At 41.8% G+C, this 16,871-nt stretch overlaps 3 protein-coding genes across 5 annotated transcripts; 2 read left to right on the top strand and 1 right to left on the bottom strand.

The window, feature by feature from the left end:
* The first annotated feature begins 773 nt into the window (after positions 1–773).
* LOC124059505 (mitochondrial uncoupling protein 2-like) lies at positions 774–6,036 on the top strand. 3 transcript variants are annotated; one of them, XM_046389534.1, is made up of 7 exons: positions 774–1,272; positions 1,685–1,786; positions 1,923–2,130; positions 3,105–3,308; positions 4,069–4,170; positions 4,251–4,431; positions 4,517–6,036. In XM_046389534.1, the coding sequence occupies exons 1-7, from the start codon at positions 1,147–1,149 to the stop codon at positions 4,620–4,622; spliced, it is 1,029 nt and encodes a 342-aa protein (XP_046245490.1). In that variant the 5' UTR covers positions 774–1,146; the 3' UTR covers positions 4,623–6,036. The 3 variants fall into 3 exon arrangements, with proteins under 3 accessions (XP_046245490.1, XP_046245489.1, XP_046245492.1); XM_046389533.1 differs by having other exon boundaries at positions 1,682–1,786; XM_046389536.1 differs by lacking the exon at positions 1,685–1,786 and having other exon boundaries at positions 776–1,272.
* Positions 6,037–6,139: 103 nt separating this feature from the next.
* LOC124059506 (vacuolar protein sorting-associated protein 37B-like) lies at positions 6,140–8,771 on the bottom strand. Its single transcript, XM_046389537.1, has 4 exons — positions 8,475–8,771; positions 8,134–8,305; positions 7,969–8,042; positions 6,140–7,493 (listed from the first exon to the last, which is right to left on the bottom strand). Exons 1-4 carry the CDS (start codon positions 8,574–8,576, stop codon positions 7,068–7,070), a joined length of 774 nt encoding a protein of 257 aa, XP_046245493.1. The 5' UTR covers positions 8,577–8,771; the 3' UTR covers positions 6,140–7,067.
* Positions 8,772–9,436: 665 nt separating this feature from the next.
* Positions 9,437–16,871, top strand: camkk1b (calcium/calmodulin-dependent protein kinase kinase 1, alpha b). The gene is made up of 17 exons (XM_046389532.1): positions 9,437–9,973; positions 10,798–11,094; positions 11,206–11,253; positions 11,342–11,395; positions 11,479–11,530; positions 11,626–11,759; positions 12,023–12,059; positions 12,152–12,173; positions 12,285–12,373; positions 12,676–12,875; positions 13,061–13,114; positions 13,204–13,277; positions 13,695–13,782; positions 13,882–14,010; positions 14,473–14,576; positions 16,309–16,359; positions 16,769–16,871. Exons 2-17 carry the CDS (start codon positions 10,840–10,842, stop codon positions 16,848–16,850), a joined length of 1,473 nt encoding a protein of 490 aa, XP_046245488.1. The 5' UTR covers positions 9,437–9,973; positions 10,798–10,839; the 3' UTR covers positions 16,851–16,871.

Below are 16,871 nucleotides of genomic sequence, written 5' to 3'. Positions count from 1 at the left end.
TGCAGTGGGTGTGGCCTTTTGTCTGTAGGTGGAGCAGTCCTGTCAGGAAACAAAGCCTCATTGGACACAGTGCCCCCAATTGGTAAGTTAAATATCTTTTTTTTTGTTTGTTTTTGAACATGTGTAAATTGAACTAACTTTGGAAAAATGTGTCCATGTGCCTGAGAGTGTGAAGAAATATGTTTGTTTTTCTTTAATTTTTATACTCAAGCTGTTTTTGTTGCCTCTGTGCAACGTTGTGCAGTTTGAGCACTTGTTCAGGTGGTATCATGCTGAAGTTGTGCAAATTTCTGTCCCTGGCTAGTGTTTTTTTTTTTGCTTTGCTATCTACTGATACAAGAAATGAACAGAAGATCAATTTATGGGCGACAGGAACACGATTGAGCAGAGACAAACATACATATGAGATGCTGGTTGTAATTTGTAGGATTCCTTTTTGATTCGATCGTATTGATTGTTGGATGTTTTAATTTTAAAGCAATTTGTAATTGGTTGGAACACTTTGTGGTTGCTGTCTGTCAAAAAGCAGCTTTTTTTTTTTAAAAATACGTGTCTTGCTTGCTTTCCTCACTTCACTTCTCATATGTACTACAGAAAACTTTGTTTCAGTACCCTTGCAGAACAATGCCTGATACTTGCCACATGTCCTTACAGCTGATACAAATAGGTTTAAGTAAGGTGCATCGTGAGCCACAATGACTTCCTGGCATGTGGTGTGTCTGGTTCTCACGCAAGGCGGTGCAGCTGTGTAGCTTCCTTTAAAAGAGTCAACAACTGTGCAGGAGGGCTGGACTGCAGTCTGTCGGCTACTGTCGCTTACATTGCAGGTGTTTGCATTGCTGTGTGGTTAATGGAGAAGGCTGGCTACTGTAGTGTTTTCCACTTTTTAAAGTGGAATGATAGTTTGGAGCTTTTTGAGAGCTAATGGACCAACAAGAGGACTTGGCTTTCAAAAGACAAACTTTTCAATACCTAAAACTTGACGTGGGCTGGATCAGTCATGAAGGAATATGTGATTAGTTTGCTCAGATATTTAAACTGCAGGATATGATCCTTTAATGTCAAGACTGAACAGAAGCTACTTGGTCTTGTTATCATTTGTGGACATTTTGATGATCAGGCTTTGTTGATCCTCGATCACTGATCATGGTTGGTGGAAGAGCTACAGATGTGGCCCCAACAGCTGCTGTCAAGATCTTTTCGGCTGGAACAGCTGGCTGTGTGGCCGACCTGGTCACTTTCCCCCTGGACACTGCCAAAGTCAGACTGCAGGTGAGGATATACTGCTTGTTGCTAGGATTAACAAAATAAAAACACTGAGGTCATAAACTCCGTGAAAGAAATGTCCTCATGATTTTTGTGATGAGACATAACATCTCACTTTTTTATCTCACTTTTTTTCCCTATTCATTTAACTGTGTAAATATATTTTATGCAAACATAAGTCAAAGCACTTCACGAAATGACAGGATATAGTTATAGTGCAGAAGTTAAATTTCAAGTTATTCGTCTGCCTAAAAACAGCCTGATCTAAGAATGTGACCTCTTCACACCACAATAAGCTTTAAAAAGAAACTCACCTTGTGTAAAACATGTAATCGTAGGACATAAATGACTTTCCAGGAACAACACATGTCCTCACTGTCTGCAACGGTATTTACAGCTCTGCCTTGTTTTTCAGCAGGCTGCAGCCCCTTCACTGAATAGTAGGGATAACTTAACACAAATGAGTGCATGTTGCTACACGTCAACCCTGGAGTGTAACACTTATGACAAAAACAAACTGGTAATTTGGTTTTTATGGCAACTCTTTTTTTTTTTATAAAGCAGACTGTTGAGAAACTCGGTTCACATTTTGTTTCAAAACGTCATCCCAGAGGTTTTTGCACATTTTGTTGTGCATGTGCTGTCTATTACTTAAGATTCAGGGTGAATCCAAACCCGCAGTGGACGGCCAGAGGGCGAGATACCGAGGTGTGTTTGGCACCATCTTCACCATGGTGAAGACTGAGGGCCCGAGGAGTCTGTACAGCGGATTGGTGGCAGGACTGCACAGACAGATGAGTTTCGCGTCAGTCCGCATCGGCCTGTATGACACCATGAAGCAGTTCTACACCAGAGGCTCAGAAAGTACGTGACGAAATGTTTCTACAGACAGTCCAGATGCACAGAGACTAAAATCTTAGTCTTACTAAAAGCTTATATTCTAGTTTGTTTTTAGAGCACACGAGATACTGTGCAAGCCAGTTAACACTGAATTGTTTTCGTTAAATCAGAACATAATTAGGGCCGCAGCTGACAATTTCTCATTAATCAATTAATTGTTAAGTCTTTAAAACATTAGAAGCCAAATACATTCACGTTGCCATAATGTAAGACAAGACATCAAACAAAATGTTCACTTTTGGTGAGCTGGAGCCATCATATTTTTGACATTTTGACATTTTTTTGAGGAACTCAACTTTTGACTGATCAGTTAATCAACTAATTGTTGCAGCTCTAATCGTTACTTACTCTGACTTGAAGCTGCAAACAATAAAAAATAAAAACTAGAACAAAATGTTTGAGAGCCAAACTGAAACAGTTTTGTCGTGTGCCAGGCCAGGCAGGATTATTGCAGCATCTGGACTACAGCAAAAACAACAGTATGAAAAAATAAATATGCTCATAAAATAAGCAGCCATGCAGTTAAACAGCCCGTTAAGTAAAATGATACTGTGAATGTTGAAGGAAGCCATGAGTCTGTTCAAACAGTCAGAAAATATGACTTACATTGTTAGATAAATAACTAATCACAATCATATAGCTGCAAAGCAAACTATTTCCAAGCTGTGTAGAGCCTGAGGTTTGTTCTGAAAATACAAAGTGCTTCATTAGCTGAACAGGTTCTTGCAGAAAACCAGCTCCAGGATATAGGGCACAGCGCAGATTCCTCTCCCAGGGAACTGATCTGTGTTTATGCCGCAGGCTTAACAGATATTTTAAAGGGAAACACCACAGCCACATTTCTACTTCTTTCTACACCTGTTCAGTCCAGTTACTGGGTTGCCTTGCTTATAGCAGGAAAGTGAAGGGAGTGACTTACATGTATTGCTTTATCACAGACGTAGGAATCGGGGCTCGGCTGCTGGCGGGCTGCACCACGGGGGCGATGGCGGTGAGCTTCGCCCAGCCCACCGATGTGGTGAAAGTCAGATTTCAGGCTCAGGTCTGCTTCCCTCAGAGTGGCTCTGTGAAGAGGTACAACAGCACGATCGATGCCTACAAGACCATAGCCAGGGAGGAGGGCATTAAAGGACTCTGGAAAGGTAAATGGGGAAATAAATTGATGACATTCATTTATTGACAAAGTCAGTAATAATCTATAAACAATAAGCAGCACTGCAGTGATTTTTTAACATATAAGTTTTAGAGACCAAGGAAACAACCATAGTTTACTTAACCCAGATTTATTGGGGCAGACCGGGGGCAATCGTAGCAGTTTTTGGTTTTGATGTCACAACATGAAAACCTCTTGAATTATTCAGATGTTTTATGTAGATAATCTGTAACTCTGTTCTACTTTAAAAGTCAACAAGCCATGTTAGAATCAAAGTATTGACTGAAACACCAGAACAGCATATGGTGGCAACACACGTCATACCTTCATATAAATACAACATGTTGTCAAATTCACGAAGATTTTATTAAAAAAAAAAAAAAAAAACATTTGCTTGTTTTTTATTTCTCTATTTTTGTTTATTGAGCTCTCTTGGCCACTGTATTTTGAGACAAAATTGTCAAAAAAGGTGTGTAGCAGACCTCTATAGCCAGTTCCTCATCTTTACTTAAGGCTAGCAAGGCTAAATTAACCGCTGCTAACATAAAATACCCACAATGCACCTGGACATCTGGCGGTAGAGTTCCATTGTGGGTAATGTATGCGCCATGATAAGGAATTTAAAAAAATAGATGATATCTTTAGTTCTGCCGCTTCGATTTTAATACTTTTTAATTTTGATTGCTCTTATGAGTTGGTTTTTTTTCTTCTTGAATTTTATTGTTTACAATGTTCAACCGACTTTCCAGGGTGCCTGCCAAACATCGCTCGCAATTCCATCGTTAACTGCTCTGAGCTGGTGACCTATGATATCATCAAAGAGCTCATCCTGAAGTACGACCTGATGTCAGGCGAGTGCAGACACTTAATGTTCAGCCCTTGGCTTGTTTGTGGCCCTTAATAACTAAAGCAAACATTTTGTTTCCAACAGACAACATGCCGTGTCACTTCACAGCAGCCTTTGCAGCAGGTTTCTGCACCACCATTGTGGCTTCTCCAGTGGATGTGGTGAAAACACGTTACATGAATTCAGTGCCGGGGCAGTACAGCGGTGCAATTAACTGTGCCCTAACCATGCTGGTCAAAGAGGGACCCACAGCCTTCTATAAGGGGTATGAGGTCTAATGTCTAATTAAATAAAATGACAAATTTGCTCATCATTTCCTTGACTGACCTGATTCTTTTTTATTCCCACAGATTTATGCCCTCGTTTCTCCGTCTGGGTTCCTGGAACATTGTGATGTTTGTCAGCTACGAGCAGATTAAGAGAGCTTTGGTAATATTTCAGAACAGATCTGTCTGACAGCAGGAGTGTGTATCAAACAGTGTTATTATGACTGTGGCTGCTCCGGACTTGTTCCTCACACACTTCTTATTGAAGAGGCTGATTCACGGTGAAATGTTGCTGTCTTGCTCACATTATTCATTTGTTTCTGATGTTTTAAAAAGACGTTTTGATGTTGAAGTAGGAAAAGCACATGTGTGAACACTAACTTTAATGGGGCTACATTTTCTGAAACTTCAGTGTCAGGGTCCTGGAATAATGCAAAAAAGTTGACATGACTTACTGAGAGACTTGAATATCCACCATTTATGTTTTTAGTTTCCCTACAATCAGTGGGGATGTCAGCTTTTCCTTTTCAGAGTTATTTAACCTGTTTGGGCTTTCTAGATAATTTGTCTTGTTTGGGTTCCTGTCTGGTTTCAGGTGAAACTCTTTGGTTTTTATGGAAAATGTAAAAGCAAATGCAGTCTTTCATGTAAATGTTTACAAATTAACGGTTATTTTCATTTTGGATGAATCTTCTGATTGCTCATACATTCAGTACTCATCAACTCTTCATCAATTTCCAGCCAACACTCTAAATTTAGTGTCGTATAAACATATATCACAGCAAGAGGGTTCTAGGTTTGAATCCCGGTCTGGGCCCTTCTGTGTGGAGTTTGCATGTTCTCCCTGTGCCTGCGTGGGTTTTCTCCAGGTACTCCGGCTTCCTCCCACAATCCCAAAAACATACACATTAGGCTAACTGTCTGCCTTACATTGACCCTTGGTGTGGGTGTGTGGTTGTCTGTCGTTGTGTGTCTGCCCTGTGATTGACTGGCGGCCAGTCCAGGGTGTACCCCGCCTTTCGCCCGTAGTCAGCTGGGATCGGCTCCAGCCCCCCTGTGACCCTGACGGGTAAGCGGTATAAAAGATGGATGGATGGAATTTCCTGTTAGTTGACTAGTTGATTAATCAGTTCGTTGTCCTCAGGAATTAACCAAAGTTGCTAAAAGTACCTCAAGTGTACCTCGTACTGTGCAATCTATGCATGTTACAGATTAAATAGATATTTAAAGGTTAACCTAATATCAGTGTATCACGTGCCTCTGTGGATCACACAGACACTTTACGCACAAATGAAATAGAATAAACCGCTGGTACTGGCTGTTGTAAAAGTCTGTTTTCAACAGCCAGCACTGGCCCGCATTAGTACATGATGGACCCCTTCAAGTGTCACCTCATACCTGTTCTCAGTGTGAGGATGTGGTCTGCTGTTACCTGTGGTCTAAATGCTCTTGTATCGTTTCTATTTAACCTGTTCTTAATGTACTTAATATTATTTATTTTCTAAGTGCTTTTACTTATCTGGACTTATTTCTGTTCCTGTGCTGCTTTAACACACATTTTTCCCTCCTGTGGGATTATTAAAGGATTATCTTATAGGAGCTCATTTCTTTTTGTTCATTTTATATTTTCCACATATTTCTTTGCAGGCTTTCCATTAAACAGTGCAGAGACACAGGGGTGAAAGAGGTGAAAGAAAGCACACAACAATCAGCTGACAGACAAGAAAATTGCCCAATTTGAGTGTTGTGGGACAAAAGAGGCTGCTGACAAAGATGTAACTGAAGTCTGTGGTGTAACAGAAGCCTTTGAACAAGCTCCACCTTGCTAATCATCTCCTGTAGTGCCAGTGAGGTTTCTCCATGGCTGAATTTGTATGGCAAGCTGTACTGGGCCATATGGCACCCTGGCTAACCCTCGTGAGTGTTTAGGCGAGTTAATGAAGGAAGGAAACACAAAGATATTGAACAAATTGGTGAGTTTTAGAAGGTTACCCGAACGGCCTCTAATGTAAAACGTACTGCTAAAGGTGAGGATGAACTGCGAGCTTGAAGTAAATAAAGAGTTGTTTGTGGTCCTTTGCTGACCTTGGCAGGAGTCTCGGCACACAGACGATCAGAGATATCAGGTGTCACTGAGCAGTTCATGTTCACTGAATCAGCTGGTCACCACTTTTCAGACTGAAGGAACCATAAATATGTTCTTTACCGTGTTCCCTTTGTTCACTCAGCTGTTTAAACTCACGGGTTGTTTTCTCGCTTTCACATGTGTGCTGGACAAACAAATGGGCATCCAGTAAATGAAGAAACTCTTAGTGCACAAAATGATGAAAGTTTGATGACATATTCAGACCTGCTCTCTGTGTGGTGAATGAAAGACTTTCATTCTTTCATTCAACTCTCTTACACTTTTGAATTTTCTTTGCCTCAACACTCAAATATTCCTTAAGTTATGACTTAAATCAGGAAATGTCTCATGAAAGAAATAAATAAAAATTTAAACAAACTCAAAATCTGTAAAAGCATCCAACGCCTGCTGTTCGATACCAATCAGGTTTTAATACTTGACGCTGTGGAAACTTTACTCAGCGACCATTTCCACCTCATTAACCCTAATGGAAAACTAAAACATGTCATCTCAGTGTGGTGCTTCTTGATGCTTCCTCTGCTGCATCTTCAGCGGCTCAAGGCGTGTAGGTCTCGCTGGCCATCTGGGGCCTCGTCCATGAACTCCTACCCGCAGGTGCTGGCTGTAATCAGGGCAAAATGGTAAATACTGTAGACAGGAGCCAGAGTTTGCATGGGTAGCAAAGGGCAGCAGAACCGGAGTGTGGCAGCAGGCGGGTAAGACCACAGCTGAGGTTAGACCGCAGAGAGGAAGGCAGGCGTTATGCTGAGCGTCAGCGTGAGTCTCTCTGAGGCTTTGTGCTGGTTTGAGTTCAGTCGTTTCCTGGAGTTTCTTCACCAGGACCAAACTGATGTGTTGGAGTTTTCGCGTGCTGAGAAATGAATCCAAAAAATCTGCCAGTGGCGTTTTCCCCTCCGCAAACCTCTGAAACAGCAGCTGTCAGGAGGAATAACTCATTATTTTCCAAAACACACACACACACACACACACACAAGGTGGGTATTATGTTACACCAGATCAGACCTCTCCTGTGCTTCCACAACAGCCTGAACTTTTGAGAGTATTGGCTTTCTCAAGTGTGAAAGAAACAAAAAACTAGGATGACACTGAGGCCTTTTATTTGTCTGCTTGTCTTTTCTGCTCTTGTAATGCAGGCGTTTTTCATAAGAAGGTGAACGTATAGAGATAAGCCCAAAGATGACTCAAACTACATGTAATTCAATATGTGAAAGAAGCCTCTGAAGGAAACACGGGGCAGCTAGTTTCATATTTATCCGACACACTTGTCAGTATGTGAAGTCTATCAGCAGAAGGAAAACATCATACAGTGAGATAATTGTTGAGCAGCGTCTCATTCTCTGCTGTGTGATGTAGCACACTTTGTTCAAGAGAATACGAAGTGAAGGCTTACCTCACACTCCTCCTCAGCGTGACTGATCTTATTCAGGAGACACCACTGGGCATGGGGCAACCTGTGCTTGTCTGCTGCAGAGCGCAAAGAGCAAATGTTGGAAAGCAATGCAGTTAAGACAGCCGGATTAAATAAAATTAAACAGAAATTACTTCAAAAGCTCACCCAGTTTTTCATGTTTGGCCTGGATGAGGCTCCTCAGTTTTTCGAGCTCCTTGTACTTCATTGCAAGTAGCAACTTGGCATCTCTAAATGTGGGTTTTTGGGAAAGACCGACTTTTGCCAGCTTTTGATTTGAAACCAGGATCCTCTCTGCAGCCCCGTGCATTTGCTGAAACTGGAAATGACCACGTGTAGTTCAAGAAATGGAGATTTCACAGACACTTTGCACCATTATATGCATAACATATATATAACAAACATATAACATATAACAAAATTGTTTTAGTCTGTAGACCAACCTGTTATCAAACACAGCATCACTTGTGACTTGCCTACAGACTCACCTTCTCACTGCAGCTGATGATGTGATTTATTTTGTCTTCGTCCTCCAGCAGCTCTCGCAGCTCTCTGGTCCTCAGAGCACCAAACTGCACCGGCAGAGACATGATGATGATGATGATGATGACTGTGGATGCTTCATCAGAGTTTGGTGCCTCTTTGTGCCTGATGCGTCCTGCTGAAGCGCAATGTGAGCTGTTAATGTTGCATTCAAGGTCTGTTGGAAAACTGTACGCACTTACTGTAACAGTCTGAAGTCGTAGTGATAAGCCTAAATTAATTCACATGGAGTCTTTGTCGTTTTTACAATCAGTAATATCAGCGAATATCAGTGTTTGCAGTCTGTAACTGTCAGCTGGTCTTATGTTGTTGTTCCTTCTCCTTTACAAAGCTGTTCTGGTCACATGTGTTTGGCTGCGGGTTAGAAGTGATCAGAATTCCCACGCAAAGTGAAACCCTCGCTCAATGTTAGGCTTGAGTGTCTGCTGAAGACATGAACAGCCAAGAAAACATTAAAAGTGTGAGATTGCTTCCAGTTTCACACACACACATAGACACACAAGGTGTTTTGTGTCTGCTTTGTGTTCCTGCATGTTCAGTTCAAGTGTCAGAACTGACACACTCGCACTGAGGACAGCAGTGCCCCAAAAAACCGGCAGGAGCGACAAGAGAATTGAGCTATTTTTGTTTTCCTTCTTTATGTCTAGCACACTGTTTTATTTACAACACATCCTATTTGTGTTGTTGTTTTTGTTTTTTTATTTTACATGACTGTTTGGTGTTTTATTCAGTTTTATTTTTTTATGACCTTAATTGTCCAGTTATATTTGCTCATGACAGTCCTGAAATGTTTTAATGTAAAACATTATGTGACTTTGCTTTAAAACTTGCTGTACACATAATTTCATTTTTTAAATTTCAATTTCATAATTTCATTACACATTCACTTTTTTTTTTTACATTTTTTTTTTCAAAATATTTTATTCTCATCTTTTTAAATGTTTACTCACCTTTAAAAATAACTTTTTTCCTGCTTTTGCAGATAGAAACTTTCAAGTTTGGGTTTTAGCTTTTGGGAATGAAGATCCATATGGAGATATTCAGTACCCTTTTGATTAAATACAATAGTGGATTCAAGAGATATGCTATTTTAAAAAAGCTTGTAAAAAAATGTCGGCAAAATAGTGGAAATAGCCAAGAATACTTTTTTTAAATTATTATCCATGAGCACAGTCAGTTCAGTCAGTGTGGCCTCAGTGTGGAGTTTTGGTCGTGTGTGTTTCTTCTGATGTCACTACAGCCTTCAGGTGATCACTGCCGGCCGGCCTCAGAATAACTCAGCTATATGTGGCCTCGGTTAATCCTTAAGACGAGCGCTGCAGAGCTCCCTCCCTGCCCGTCAGTGAAAGTCCAGCTCTGAGACGCAGCGGACTTTCCTCCTGAGAGCAGCAGGACAACATGCAGATTAACCACAACAGCCCTGAACACGGGACGCCTCCTCCGAGTGAGTAAATAATTCACCTCACGCTGGATTATACGTGTTTTATTAGTGCCATGTGTTAAAGAGGATTCAGATGAAGAAGGGGCTTTTGCTGCATAGCTCTTAGTTATCATTTCGAATAGGTTTTATGGATTTACATGTTGCAAATGTATAGATACCTTTAAGCATGAGTAAACTTGCAGTAACAGTGTTGTGTGTTGTGTAAACATTGTAAATTCACCTGCCTGTTAAAGCTTTCCATTTGGTTACATAAGGAGCTTTTCAGTTCTCCATATTGCATTTCAGGCAACAGTGAGCGGTTCTCATGCTGACTGACTCTTATCTGCTGCCAAGTTGTTGTTTCCTGTGATTTTATCTCTTATGTTACCCATCTTGTACCATCTGTTAATGGAGGAAGTGGTGAATGAGATCACAAATGGAGGAATTTGCAGCACATCAGATGCATTCATCAAAGTGAAAAAAACAATGAAATAAACTGATTTCTGGGGTTAGCGTTAGCATTAGCATTTTTTTTTATGGTTGAAAATTCAAAAGGAGGAAGTCAGTGTTTGAATTTAAGAGGATTTTTGCCATGTGAGTCGTGTTTTTACTTATTATCTACAAATGTCCCTACAGATCATTGTTTTTTTTTTTCTCTTCAAGCCAATTTGTTTTAGAGATCAGCTCACTCAGAGCTGAGTTTGGCCTAATGAAAATGTAACCTCTATAAACTGACATCTGCAGACAGCCAGTGGGTTCTGAGATCGATCAAAATGTGAATTGATTCACGTCTACATTCAGTGAAATACTTAAGTTGCCTGTGACAGCATCAGCATGCGTCTCTCCAGGCTGGATGTTCAGTGGCTGTGAGTGAACCAGGAGAGACCACCATGAGCGCCGACACGGTCTGCAGGCCGGAGCTGGACTCGGAGCACCACGCCGAGCTGGCCGACTTGGTGGCAGCCATGAACGTGGCCGCCAACCGTGTGACCCCACCTAATGGCCACAGATCCGGTCCCTCGAGGACCGCCAGCTCTCAGAGAGCTCGGCTCTCAGACAGGAAGATGTCGCTGCAGGAGAGGGGGAGCCGCATCGCCCGGCAGCCCACCATCGAGACCAAACGTGTGTCCATCACAGATGCTGATGTGAGGAGACCTGAGCTGCAGAAATGACACTCAGGGTTGGATTTCCGACTTAACCGAACTTATTGTCAGTGAGATCCTTTGACGGGTAAATTCTCTTTTTATTTCCTACAGGATTGTGTCCAGCTCAACCAGTACAAGCTGAACAAAGAGATTGGAAAGGTGATTAATCCGTGCTGCACATGAGCGAGCAGAACCAGAAGTGATGAATTTATGAAGCTGTTTATCTTTGTTTTCCTCTGCAATGCAGGGATCATACGGAGTAGTGCGACTGGCTTACAATGAAGATTCTGAACAGTACTATGTAAGTCGAAGCTTGTAAATCATGAAAAAAAAAAGCAGTGAAAAGTTTGCTGTGACCAGCATTTGTCTTATCTCTTTATTTAGGCCATGAAAGTTGTTTCGAAGAAGAAGCTGATGAGGCAGTGTGGATTTTTGCGTGAGTGCAAAAACATCTAAATGTGTGATGAGTTTTTGTCATTCCTGTGGTGTCGCTGGTGATGTGTGTTTGCGTGCGTCTGTGTGTAATTTCAGGCCGGCTGCCTCCTCAAGGATCAAACTCGCAGCAGGATCTCTTCCCTAAAGCCATGTTCCCGCTGGAGAAAGTGTACAAGGAGATCGCTATCCTGAAGAAACTGGACCATCATAATGTTGTGAAGCTGGTGGAGGTCAGTCGGTGGACTCTGTCCTCTCTTCTTCCTCTCCTCAGCAGTTTGAGGGTCTTCTGTAGGAAGTAGGATATGTAAGGAGGGACCTGTTTATAAAATATGATAAATGTTCAAGGAGTTTCTTTTCATTGTTGTGCCTAAATTTGACTCAGGCTGGGGCTGAAGCCCACACAGTCACAAGAAACTCACCAGACAGGTGAAATAAGTCAACTCATATGTTTGTATAAAACAGTTCAGGATATGAGGATTAATGTGTCTTGCAGGTGCTTGATGATCCTGATGAAGATGGACTTCATATGGGTACGAACACATTCATGCATTAATTGAATTTAGCTCCTATGTGTCAATATAAAATCAAGGCAGTCAATAAATTCGGATTATTTGTCCTCAAGCCTTCGAACTGATGACAAAGGGGTAGGTTTTGTGCATTTATGATTTCTGTCAAACTCCTAAACTGTGATAATTTGGGAATCTAGAATGGCCTGTAAGTTTTCTCTGCCTTTCTCCACCTCTGCTGTCGCTCAGCCCTGTGATGGAGGTGCCCACGAATGAGCCTTTCACAGAGGAGCAGGCTCGCTTTTACTTCAGAGACGTCGTCCTGGGAATAGAGTACTGTAAGTCAGGATTTAATTATGAATAGACAGAGTCAGTACATTTAATAACCTTTGTTTTGTTTTTGTTGTTTTTTCTCATTTCATACACAGTGGCTTTTTTTTGTGAAGAATCTGAAAATGTCAAACTGTCCTTCAACATGTTTCAGCAATACTTACTTTCAAAGAAACTAATTAAATTAAATTAATTAATTAAATCAGTTACTGTTCAAAGCCTTTTGCACACACTGTTGACAGTTAGACCAGAAAGCACCTCAGTACCGTCTAGCTGTTCTAAAATGACTATAACTCTCTCCATTTTCCAGTGCACTACCACAAGATCATCCACAGGGACATCAAACCCTCCAACCTGCTGCTCGGGGACGACGGTCACGTCAAGATTGCAGACTTTGGAGTGAGCAACGAGTTCGAGGGGACGGACGCCCTCCTGTCGAGCACTGCGGGGACGCCGGCCTTCATGGCCCCCGAGACGATGACCGAACACGAGCAGAGCTTCAGTGGGAAGGTGAGACAAAACGTCTAACCGGGAAGCAGACAGTGATTATCCCTGAGGTACATATGGTTTGCATGTGACTCATCAAATGAAGCTGGGCTTAATAGTGCGAATTCATGAAGACATTGTGTGCAAACACCTGCTGAGAGCCCCTCAGCGATGACACAGCCCTGATAATCACTGTGTTTGTTTACCAGGCGTTAGACGTGTGGGCGATGGGAGTCACGCTGTACTGTTTCGTCTTTGGGAAGGTAAGAGAAGAAAATTCAGAAAATAATTTACTTAAAAAAAACCCAGACAAACAGTCACATTTTAAGTATTTCATTTTGTCCTGATCCAGTGTCCTTTTTATGATGAGTACATCGTCTCCCTGCACAACAAGATCAAGAACAAACCTGTGGAGTTTCCAGAGACGTAAGCAAACCCTTAGAGAGCAGAATGCTAATGATAGACTCATGTTATTTAACAGGACACATGTAACATAATATCATAACACTGGTTGAAACGGCAGACTGCTCGGTGCCTGCATCTGATGAGAGTCTTTGAAATAAACTGATTTCATCTGCCTGTCTGTTCTCTGCCTGTATGTTAACATGTTATCCTGAGCGGCTTTGTTTCCTTATTGTTACCAAATGAATCACTTGTCAAAGCAGGTAAAGCACAGATTTAATTAATAACATTAACGGTGGATCCATTACAGAAATAACTGCAATGAAATTCTGCAGATGATAACAATAAATTACTGCTTTTTTCTCTTGGTCATGTGCCAAGAGGGGGGGAAAAAAAATCCAAAATCTGTTTACATGTAAAACTCTGTAACTTTCTTCACAGGCCGTGGATCAGCAACGAACTGACGGACCTCATTAAAAGGATGCTGGATAAAAACCCTGAAACAAGAATCACCGTCCCTGAGATTAAGGTGACTGGGGAAAATAATCACTACATCTGAAGAGGATATGTTGGCCGCCAGTCTGTGTGGCTTTTTTCACACATTGTGTGTGTGTGTGTGTTGTTACAGCTGCATCCGTGGGTGACAGAAAATGGCTCCAATCCTCTTCCTCTGGAGGAGGAGCACTGCACGGCGGTGGAGGTCACTGAGGAGGAGGTGCAGAACAGCGTCAAACTCGTCACCAGCCTTTCCACTGTGGTAAGATGCACATCAGTGCCGTCTCTGGTCACCATTCAACGCTTTGAGGAGCCTCAGCTGACTCAGCTGGTTTGATGAAATGTCTCAGTTTGTCTTCTTCAGCAGGTTGCTTTCAGGCCTTTTCTTCTTCAAATCTCATTTCCTCTGCAGTGTTAAAGACATAAGGGTCAAAGCATCTGCTAAAGTGGTCTGCACTTCACTCACAACTGATCTCCACTCAGATCTCAAGATACAGTATAGACTGGTACAGCGAGGATCACAGAGGACACAAGAAAGCCTTAAAAGTTGTGAAACTGCAACATATCTCTGACAGGACAGAAGTTAAAGAGATTTCTGATGGGATTTTATATTAAAACAACATAGATTTGACATTTAAAAGTGAATATTTTGCTGTGGAGGCTTTACTGACAGTATGAAACTCTTTTATGTTGTCACTGAGACTGTCTCTGATGTCCACTACAGATTCTGGTGAAGTCCATGCTGAGGAAGAGGTCTTTCAGTAATCCCTTTGAGTGTCAGGCCAGACGGGCGGAGAGGTCCATGTCTGCCCCTGGAGGTCTTCTTACGTAAGTAGCCTACTCTGCAAATCCTGCTTGCTCCGCTCGGCCAAACTGCCAGCTCTGCGATTAGGCATCCAAAAAAACAAAACAAAAAAAACAAAGCAGCGGGCAGATGCTTGGATAAAAATAGATCAGTCACTTGCATACTATATTACATCTACCATCATGTTTCAACCATTGATCTTTGAAATACTGACCAGCTTTTGTGCTGTTTTCCATTTGTTTTGGTCGTTGAATTAGCTGCACACTCAGGCGGATAAAAGCATTGGTCCTCTCCAGTTAAGCTAAAAAGAGGCCCCAGCGGCAGCAGTAAATGCTGTGCTGCCTTTGTTTTCCATTAACAAGCCAGTCCAGTCTGTGAGGGGGGCTGGCTGGCACAGATAATTACACCTTGATGTGAGGAGATGTGGAGCTGCAGCTACATCCTCCTCCGCCACCAGTCCTGCAGCACACCGTCATGTGTGCAGACGTCCGTCCATCTGTGATACATGACACAGTGAAGTCTTAGACAACAGCGGGTGTATTTGAGCAGTTTATTAGTCAAGAGTGGCTTAAACGCGATGCTGTGATTCAGGGGAAATGTTTTCCAATATGGCAGGGCCGTAGTTTTGCTGTGCAGTTGGCTTAAAGAAGATCAAAATGTTTTAATTTGATCTTCTTGGAGGGATGATGTATTGTGGCATCGTGTTCCAGAGGTGAAACATTTCACCTTTTTGTTGCTTCCAGTAATCGGGATCAGTTTATTTTAGTTTATTTCTTGTATTCAAAATCTGATCCCTGATCTTATTTAATTGTACAAAAGCACACAAACAAAATACGTCATTAAACTATGAAACTGCAAAATAATTTTACAAATACTTGAAACTCAGCTCATTATTATGAAATGTTGTTTCATCTAACTCATCTAAGCTAACATTCCAGCTATTGTAATAAAATATACTGTTTCCAAGCACTTACCTTTGTCATTCTGACAGTCAAAAACTTTGTGACCAAACAAACTTTGAGTGTCCATATGTTCTCCAGTGTAAATCAATCATCCATGGGAAAATTACATGTTTCCTCATGGAAGCTTAAAGGCATAATAGGCAATAGACGCGTCGTCAGAGATGAAGTGCAGTGGTGGTTGGATCTGCGGAGACTCCACCCTCACCTGATCTTTCTTCATTTTCTGAGTACTTTGTGCCTGGATGTTTCTGAATTCTGCAAATGAGCTGATACTTTGCGCTTATTTGCTTTCTTGATGAGAGTTAGATTGGAAGATTCATACCTACCACTCTTATATCTGTCAGTTAAACACAAAACTGCAGCCGGTTAGCTTAGCAGAAAGACTTGAAACAGTTAGCCCTGCTCTGTGCAAAGGTAACAAACAATCCAAAGTGTGCGTGATCACATGACTTTTGTCTCTGCGCTTTTGTTTTTGTACAAAATGAATCAAATGAAATTTAACAAGTTAATCAGCAAGCTTTAAAGATGCCGGAAGGTGGAGTTTGTGGTCTTTGGGCGCAGTTAGGCTGGCTGTGGCCTCCTGTTTACAGCCTTTGTACTAAGCTAAGCTGACAGCCTTTTGATTTTATCTGCATATTTACTGCTCAGAAACAAATCAATTTTCTCATCTAACTCTCAGCAGAAAGCCGATAAGCTAAACTTCTGTATTCGTGCCACAATAAAATCTGTGTTTATGTTGCAAACTAATCCGAGTACAAAGTCTGGCCTCTTACATTACATCTCCTTCTTGCAGTGGTGCTTGGGGCTTATTGGGGTCTTCGCCTCAGCTTCATCCTTCCTTGAGGTAAACTTTTCTAAAAGCACTTAGGCTGAACTCACATGCTTCATACACAGCCCAGCTCATCAGTTGTTTGTTCAACCTTAAGAGGATTTAAGAGAGACAAGGCAACACAAAGCTCTCAATAACAAGCTGTACTCAAAATAAATGGACACACAAACACACACACACACACACACACACACACACACACACACGGTGGTTGATGAGTGCTTTGTGTTGGCCTTCCTGTCTCCCTCATGTGTGCCCCTGAGGTTGACTTGGATAAAAAGTGCTGAGCTGTGTGCTGTGGAGGACATGTACTCTGTGACATTTTCAGTCTAGTGTTACCCTTCCAGCCTCCCTTCCCCTCCAACTCATCTGCAGTCTCACTTAGTGCCTTCAACGACATGATCGACGCGTTTGTCGCCCGCAGGAAAGTCAGCAACGAGGGGAGCAGAGACGGGGAGCTGGAGGACTTGTACGAAGACGATACTTTTACAGAGTGTGCAGATTAAACTGATACATAATCACACATT

Source organism: Scatophagus argus, chromosome 5 (assembly GCF_020382885.2).
Source record: "Scatophagus argus isolate fScaArg1 chromosome 5, fScaArg1.pri, whole genome shotgun sequence".
NCBI lineage: Eukaryota > Metazoa > Chordata > Actinopteri > Scatophagidae > Scatophagus > Scatophagus argus.
Note: the sequence above shows the minus strand (reverse complement) of the source record. Positions and strands in the feature narration are given on the sequence as shown.

What these genes read in the sequence shown, in the direction of transcription:
- camkk1b (XM_046389532.1), top strand. Translation starts at nt 10,840, where the DNA reads ATGAGCGCCGACACGGTCTGCAGGCCGGAGCTGGACTCGGAGCACCAC. An exon ending in CGTCCTGGGAATAGAGTACT is followed by an intron (nt 12,374 to 12,675) that starts GTAAGTCAGGAT and finishes TCCATTTTCCAG; the next exon opens with TGCACTACCACAAGATCATC. An exon ending in ACTGTTTCGTCTTTGGGAAG is followed by an intron (nt 13,115 to 13,203) that starts GTAAGAGAAGAA and finishes GTCCTGATCCAG; the next exon opens with TGTCCTTTTTATGATGAGTA.
- LOC124059506 (XM_046389537.1), bottom strand. Translation starts at nt 8,576, where the DNA reads ATGTCTCTGCCGGTGCAGTTTGGTGCTCTGAGGACCAGAGAGCTGCGA. An exon ending in TCATCAGCTGCAGTGAGAAG is followed by an intron (nt 8,306 to 8,474) that starts GTGAGTCTGTAG and finishes GGTCATTTCCAG; the next exon opens with TTTCAGCAAATGCACGGGGC. An exon ending in ACGCTGAGGAGGAGTGTGAG is followed by an intron (nt 7,494 to 7,968) that starts GTAAGCCTTCAC and finishes TCCTCCTGACAG; the next exon opens with CTGCTGTTTCAGAGGTTTGC.
- LOC124059505 (XM_046389533.1), top strand. Translation starts at nt 1,147, where the DNA reads ATGGTTGGTGGAAGAGCTACAGATGTGGCCCCAACAGCTGCTGTCAAG. An exon ending in CTGCCAAAGTCAGACTGCAG is followed by an intron (nt 1,273 to 1,681) that starts GTGAGGATATAC and finishes CTTGTTTTTCAG; the next exon opens with CAGGCTGCAGCCCCTTCACT. An exon ending in CTACACCAGAGGCTCAGAAA is followed by an intron (nt 2,131 to 3,104) that starts GTACGTGACGAA and finishes GCTTTATCACAG; the next exon opens with ACGTAGGAATCGGGGCTCGG.